This window comes from Gadus morhua, chromosome 12 (genome assembly GCF_902167405.1).
Source record: "Gadus morhua chromosome 12, gadMor3.0, whole genome shotgun sequence".
NCBI classification, from domain to species: Eukaryota; Metazoa; Chordata; class Actinopteri; order Gadiformes; family Gadidae; genus Gadus; species Gadus morhua.
Window position 1 is genome coordinate 3,369,226 of NC_044059.1, and position 8,218 is coordinate 3,377,443.

At 44.7% G+C, this 8,218-nt stretch overlaps 1 protein-coding gene across 1 annotated transcript in view; it reads left to right on the top strand.

Annotated features, from left to right (window-relative positions):
- adcy1a (adenylate cyclase 1a) overlaps positions 1–8,218 on the top strand; it is a 30,553-nt gene that overhangs the window by 9,178 nt on the left and 13,157 nt on the right. Inside the window, exons 5-8 of the mRNA XM_030373343.1 lie at positions 3,964–4,091; positions 5,704–5,862; positions 6,305–6,446; positions 7,531–7,686. Of these exons, the coding sequence (XP_030229203.1) occupies positions 3,964–4,091; positions 5,704–5,862; positions 6,305–6,446; positions 7,531–7,686 (585 nt within the window). The remainder of the gene's footprint in view (positions 1–3,963; positions 4,092–5,703; positions 5,863–6,304; positions 6,447–7,530; positions 7,687–8,218) is intronic.

The window sequence follows — 8,218 nt, forward strand, 5'->3', positions numbered from 1 at the left end:
CAGTAGGCTACGACAAAATAGCCTACCCAGTTGGGCTGCATGAATGAACACTGTAGTAGGCTATGCCATGCGTTAAAATAATAATAATAACAATAATAAGCGCGAGCAAAGTAGGCTATATCCCATCCTTCCAAAATAAAATCTCTTTTTAGGGTAAATGATAACGTTGGTTAAATTATTTGTGAAAGAACAGCTGATACAGTGGTAATCAGGTGTATTTAAATCAATGCAACTGTAAACATGGTACAGCCAACACATATTTTCTTGACACCGACATTGTGTACAAGCCCATACATTTTAGGATTGATGAGTATCTGATTGTGAGGAAACTGTTTTACCGCGAGTGAGTGTTTAAAAGAATGAATGGATGAAGGCCCGCGTGTGTGCATCCGTCTGGACGCAAACACCTAACGCATAATACAGTCCATGGCAATGTACATTAATGGGGGACACATGCATGTAAGGAACGCAAGTCGATAACAATAATGTATACAATACTGGTAAGAAACGATGAGTGTTAATGTATTGCTGCATATCATTAAATAGAGCCCTCAGTTGCGGTCCCAGGACCGCATATCATATGTGTGTTAAGTTTTCTTTGCCGAAACGCTATTCCACGTTTAAATTGGGCCATATTACTCGGCCATAAACTGAGCCATTTGAAGTTTGAAATTCATGTGGTCTTGCATCTGTCTCATCGGAGAATGCAAACGCGCTGTAAAAGTATCTACTCGTCAGGTTCAACTGTGCTCATGGCTCTTAAAGGGGATGGGAGATGGCACTCTCATTGGTTTATTGCATGTTACGCCTAAACCACACCTACGGGTAATAAGGCTACTTCAGGGCAACCCTTTTTAGATTTGCGTCGGGCGCAAGAGTAATTTATCCGCCGGTATATTAGCAACAGCGGCAGAGACCCGCCCACAAAGCTACTTCCGTTTTGTATGTCTGATATGTCTGTATGTTATATTGGTCATTCTTTGTTTTGATGAGATAAGTTGTCAGTTCCTTTTGGGTAATTGTCCTGGCAAGGCCCACTCAGATGCCTTTTGTTCAACAGTGAAGTATGAATGCTTGGTTTTTCTGGTAAAACGCAGAGGAAGACTATCTTTAAACTAATTGTGCCACTGATTAAGGGGTGTCCACACCAGCCTAAACACCATCAATATAACAGCCCTCATCAATTATCAGCCCCCACTATAAGTGTCACTCTATGTGCCAGTCCCCCAGAGAATGAGAAAGTTTTGAAAATTGCTCTGTGTTTATAACATATCATCTTTTTTAAATGTAATACCATAACACAAAGATATGTTTAGACACTCAGACAATCACAGTAATAAACACACATAGACACATACTCAATACACACAATCGCATGCACACATGCCTATATAGACATACATACAAACGTATACACAAATCACATGATCATCAGGATTATCCCCCTTGAGTTCATCTGAAGCATCTCAGCAATCAGCTATGGCTTAACAGAGAATGAGAGCGAGAGAGAGAGAGAGAGAGAGAGAGAGAGAGAGAGAGAGAGAGAGAGAGAGAGAGAGAGAGAGAGAGAGAGAGAGAGAGAGAGAGAGAGAGAGAGAGAGAGAGAGAGAGAGAGAGAGAGAGAGCATGATATAATGGGATGTTACCCTGAGAACCATTCCATGGAAATGTTTCCAGACATGCGTGTGTATGGAGATACGCTGTATGTCTGTATAATAGTGATTTCCTGTGTCTATGCACAAACCTGTCTGCAGCTGTGGCCTGATTGAGATTTGTGCCCCGTTATATTGGCGAGGGGAAACTCACTTTCTAACCAGGTCTGTCACAGCTGCTCAGCCCATTTGACTGCAGTCTATACCCCCCCCAACACACACACACACACACACACACACACACACACACACACACACACACACACACACACACACACACACACACACACACACACACACACACACACACACACACACACACACACACACACACAAACACACACACGCATCATCATCTCAACTCAGTGTGGAACTCGGGAAATTCTTTTCAGATTCTTCAAGAAATCCAAAAGCACCTCTCCTCTCTTCTTATCCTCTCCTTTTCTACCCATCTCTCTTTTCACCTCCTGTTCTCCTCTCTCCCCTCTCCCTTCCTCTTTTCCTTCCACTGCTGCTCTTCAGATCTCTGTTTTTCTCCTCCTCTCCGCTTTCTTCTCTTCTCTCTCATCTCTTATTTTTCCTCTCCCTGAACTCTTCTCACCCTGCTCCTCTCTCCAAATCCATTCTCTCACTCTCTCTTCTCTCGCTTCTCTTCTATTCCTCTCTCCTCCGTTTTTCTCTCTCTCATCTCTCTCCTCCTCTCTTTCCTGTATTTCCTCTCCTATCTTCCCTTCCCTCTCTCCTCCTTTCTTGTCTCTCCTCTTCTCCCCATCCCAACTGTCTTCCCTTCACTCCTGTAGCTTTCTCATCCTGCCACTGCAATGCATCCCTATTATGTCTGTGTGTGGCTGTTTGGGTGATTAGTCACAGGTGTTCTGTTTTTGTTCATGCATGTTTGTGTTTGTGTGTGTGTGTGTTTGTGTGCGTTTGTGGCTCGAAGCTAAGCTTTGTATGTGTAGCATAGCTCTTTGCTGCCAAATGGAAAGCCTATGCAGTTGGAATGGAAGCATATTCCACATTTGCAGTAGTCTGTGTGTGTTTGAACATGTTTACGTGTATGTGTGTCTGCGTTTATGTGTGTGTGTGTGTGTGTGTGTGTGTGTGTGTGTGTGTGTGTGTGTGTGTGTGTGTGTGTGTGTGTGTGTGTGTGTGTGTGTGTGTGTGTGTGTGTGTGTGTGCATGTATAGTCAGTGATAAATGTGCACTGTGACAAATGGCTGATCTCTCTGGGAATGTGTGGGAGGGATTCTACTTCAAGAGCATGTCGGAGCAATTAGAGTTGGCATCAACTACAAACACACACACACACACACACACACACACACACACACACAGACACACACACACACACACACACACACAGACACACACACACACACACACACACACACACACAGACACACACACACACACACACACACACACACACACACACACACACACACACACACAAACACACACACACAGGCACACAAGCCCACACACAAACACACGCACGCACGCATGATCGCACGTACACACACAGGCGAAGAAGAACACATACACACCTGACAAACCAAGGCATAAATTCCATCCATCTACTGCACATGTTGTATGGGACTTGGTGTGAAAGTTGGTGTATATGTTTGATGTCAGGTCTAACCGAAATGTGGAAGTCCAGCATAGCTGGTTAAACATGAACAATTTGAGTGAAAGCATACCTTCTTGAATCTACAATCTCTTCAATCTAAACATCTCTCACTTTCCCTTTCTCTCTCTCTCTTGCTATCGCTCTTTCACTCTCTGACCTTTTTCTCGCTTACAGATATTAAATTCATCATTGGTTTCTCTCGGAATATCAAAAATACGTTGTTAATTAATAACCTGTTAATTACCTTGACTAATCAAATTGACTTTTTAGTTTAGTAGAAAAAAAATGGAAGGAAGTGAAACATATTATGTTAAGATGGACAACTAGAAAATGGGACTATGTGATGCATTATACGGAGGAATCATTTTGCCAACTGAAATAGGCTAAGTTGCTTATGAATATAGAGAAGTGTAAGTTGTCACTAACATGAGTGTAATAAAAATAAAGTTGTGTTTTCAAAATGCAAAACTATTTTTTTCTCTACATACATCCCATTATATCATGCTCTCTCTCTCTCTCTCTCTCTCTCTCTCTCTCTCTCTGTCGGTCTCTCTCTCTCTCTCTCTCTCTCTCTCTCTCTCTCTCTCTCTCTCTCTCTCTCTCTCTCTCTCTCTCTCTCTCTCTCTCTCTCTCTCTCTCTCTCTCTCTCTCTCTCTCTCTCTCTCTGTCCCTGACTGCCAGGAGAACCACTGCAGGCGGATCAAAATTCTGGGGGACTGTTACTACTGTGTGTCGGGTCTGACCCAGCCAAAAGCAGACCACGCCCACTGCTGCGTAGAGATGGGCCTGGATATGATCGATACCATAGCGTAAGTCAAGATACATGCTCTGGAAACACTGTAAGAACAGTTGACAAATAACTAACCCACACAAATAACTCATTGCGGGGGCATTTTGGATTGTTTCCAGGGCAATTTGATAAAATGTTGATCAAATACACACAGACACCTTTAGCTCATTCTGCTAGACAAGTGTTGCCCTGTCATATTGTTGTGCTACAGTTCTGTTTGAGTTGATGGATGTGAAAGTAGGAGTACTTTATCTGTCAGGACAGCTGCTGCCACACACCTTCATCATCCAATGTGAGTGTGGGTGTGTACACACATGTGTGTGTGGGTGTCTGTATGTGTGTGAGTGTGAGTGTGTCTGACTGTGCATGCGTGTGTATGCATGCGAGCGTGTCTGTGTCTGTGGTTTCATTTACCCTCCTGCCTCTTGTCCTCTCTCTTTCTCTCTCTATTCCTTCCTCCATTTCTTTCCCTACTACTGTGACATATTTCAGTGCTCTCGATTTCTTAACCTCCAGTATTGCTACCTCTCTCTCTCTCTCTCTCTCTCTCTCTCTCTCTCTCTCTCTCTCTCTCTCTCTCTCTCTCTCTCTCTCTCTCTCTCTCTCTCTCTCTCTCTCTTGTCTGAAGTGGCACGCTTCCCAGTGTTGACGAGAAGCTCTATATAGTGATTTACTGGAGAGGAAGGCTTTTTTAAAAGTCCCACTTTATCTCCTTCCAGCCATTGTACAGCACAAACACAAACGCACATACACACACAAACACACACATATGCACACCACACACACTGAAACACAGACACGCATGCACAGATTAGCCGTGGGGTGTGATGATCTCAAAAATGGCTCTGGCGCCATTCAAAATAAAAGCGTGACAAGCAAACTGTTTGGTGTTGGTGTTTGGTGTTGGTGGAGGCATAATAACACCAGCATGAAAACAGCCTTATTATACAAGCTGAGAGCTATATTTAGCCATCCACCTTGTCAGGTACAGCGATGATACGCATCAGCGGCTCCTCCTACCACTGGCTCAGCGGGCTCAGGCCGTCGCGCCCCGGAGGAACAACCGACCTGCCTCCGAATATTACATTTGTGTCGGTCCACAGGAGAGGCACTTGGACTCCTTCAAAATAAATGCCCCCTATCTCCCACTGTGGATCCCCTACATAGATTCACAGTGTTTGCAGTGTTACTGGCTTTGATTCTCTTTGAGTAACAGTGAATGCAATGCTGGATATGCTGTTAGCATGCAGCTAGCTTTTCTTTTGAAGTAAACGTAAAAGCGTCTGTATTACCGGTATACATTTTCTTGTAAAGGTTTTATTCAACACCATGTACACCGGCCACTGGGGAAATATATGTTTTCAAATCCCCTTCTGAAAGCCTCATCCACACACGCAAATTAGTTTTCCTTAGTAGAATATCTCCGTAACAATAAAGGAAAGTAGCTCCGCCCCTAGCTGTTGCTGGTTTCTGGTCCAGATTGTGAGATTCCTGGCTCTTTACTTTCTAATTTTGAACACAAATATTTTATCAGATGAAAAGCCCTTGGCACGCTCTTTAATTCACGGCATTGTAATGTCATGGCGACTTCAGCTGCACCGGTGAAGCCAAAGGCTCTGTTCCTCCTGCAGGTCGGTGGTGGAGGCCACCGAGGTGGACCTGAACATGCGAGTGGGTCTGCACACAGGCCGGGTGCTCTGCGGCGTGCTGGGCCTGAGGAAGTGGCAGTACGACGTGTGGTCCAACGATGTGACGCTGGCCAACATGATGGAGGCGGGCGGTCTGCCTGGGTCAGTAGTGCCGCTGCGGTACCATTCATCCGCATGCACTGACTAGATGATTCCACATGCAAATTGATATCATCAGCGTATAGCAAAGCATCTCATGAGCTACGTGTCGCGTGCGTATGAATCTGTATGGGCAAAAGCCAATCTTATGTTTTTTGTGTCATGTGATTTGAATACGTAGTATCCATAGTATTCTAGATACCTGCCTTGTATTCAACGGGTACAACTGACAAGAGAAAACACCTGACTGAAGAGTTTCTTAGCAATGCCTTTCCATGGGACAATTGATTCGCTTTGCCATAGTTCAATCACAGAACGTATTGACATATATCCCCAGAAGATACAAAAGTTATAACCATAGCTCAGGGAGCAGTAATAGAAAAAGGACAAAGGTTTTAGCATGAGCATGATTGTTTCCATCGTGTGCTTTTCTTGTGGCTCTCAGCAAGGTGCACATCACCAGGACCACGCTGGAGTGCCTGAACGGAGACTACGAGGTAGAGCCAGGCCTCGGAAACGAGCGCCATGCCTTCCTCCAGAAACACCACATTGAGACCTTCTTCATCGTTCCTTCTCACAGGCGCAAGGTCAGCCCCTCTGAGATCATTGCTCTCGTCTCTCTTGTCTTTCTTTATTTCATTCCTTCGTTCCATCTTTCGTCCTTTCTTTCTCGTTATACTTCTTTGTTTGCTTCTTCGCTTAATTTATTTTACTTTGCATACACTTTCTTTCTTTCTCCCTTCTTTCTGTCGTTCTGTTTTCTTTCTTTCTATCTTTCTGTCTTTCTATCAATCTTCCTTCCTTTTTTTCTTTTTTTCTTTCTTTCTTTCTTTCTTTCTTTCTTTCTTTCTTTCTTTCTTTCTTTCTTTCTTTCTTTCTTTCTTTCTTTCTTTCTTTCTTTCTTTCTTTCTTTCTTTCTTTCCATTGTTTGTATCCTCGTTCAAAAAACAACAACAATTTCTTCCTTTCTTTCAGTCTTTCTGTCATTTATTTTTTAGTTTATTATTTGTATTATTATTATAATTGTCTTATGATATTTTCTTCTCTAATTTCTTCCTTGCTCCTGTGCGTTCCTCCATCCGTCTCCCTGCTCGTTTCCTTATTTGTGTGTCATCCTCCTCCGGTCGGTGTCAGAAAGTGTAGAGCTCAGACGCGACCCATGTCAGTGGCGTGTGCCAACGTTGACTCTGTGATGTGGACAGGCAGGCGGACAGACAGGGGTTAGGCCGACACGCACGTCCTGTCTCACTATCTCACGCTGACTTCACATCTGCACTCGGCTGGAACGGCTCTCGCACTGTGCATGACAAAAATTCAAACACACACACACACACACGCACGCACGCACGCACGCACGCACGCACGCACGCACGCACGCACGCACGCACGCACGCACGCACGCACGCACGCACGCACGCACGCACGCACGCACGAACGCACGCACACACGCACACACCGCACACACACAGAGGGACCCTATATGTCTTCCTTCATAAACCCGCTGTCGGCCCTTGTGTGGATATCAAGGCCTGATTGCATGCTAAAGCTCATAATCCGCATTCCACCGCAAACTATCAACTGACCTGTTACTGATGTGTCGTTTACATTCAATTCATCTACTAACTTGTGAGGGGTTTGTCCGTCCCGTGTGACCATGCGCTCCCTCTCCAGATCTTTCCAGGTCTGATCCTGTCCGACATTAAGCCAGCCAAAAGGATGAAGTTCAAGACGGTGTGTTACCTGCTGGTGCAGCTCATGCACTGCAGGAAGATGTTCAAGGCGGAGATCCCCTTTTCCAACGCCATGACGTGTGATGACGACGACAAGGTGTGTGTGCGTGTGTGTGTGTCTGTGTGTGTGTGTGTGTGTGTGTGTGTGTGTGTGTGTGTGTGTGTGTGTGTGTGTGTGTGTGTGTGTGTGTGTGTGTGTGTGTGTGTGTGTGTGTTTGTGTGTGCTTATGTTTGAGTGTGGGTCTGGGTGAGTAATATGCCCGCCATGTGCACATGGTTAATATTATTCTACTGTACATAATAGGTGTTTGGTAGGCTGCATAGTAAATATCCTTTTAATGGGCTTGTATGTCCAGGGCTGATGGAGTTAATCCAGCTTGGCCTCCTAATCTTTGACACACACATACATACACCCACACAAACACACACACACACACACACACACAAACACACACACACACACACACAAACACCGAGCCTGATATGCAGCGACAGTAATCTGTATGTCATCATCTCTCAGCATAATGCCTTTACAACTGCTTGTCCAAAAGTAAGCTTGTGCAATGAATATTGTGTGTGTGTGTGTGTGTGTGTGTGTGTGTGTGTGTGTGTGTGTGTGTGTGTGTGTG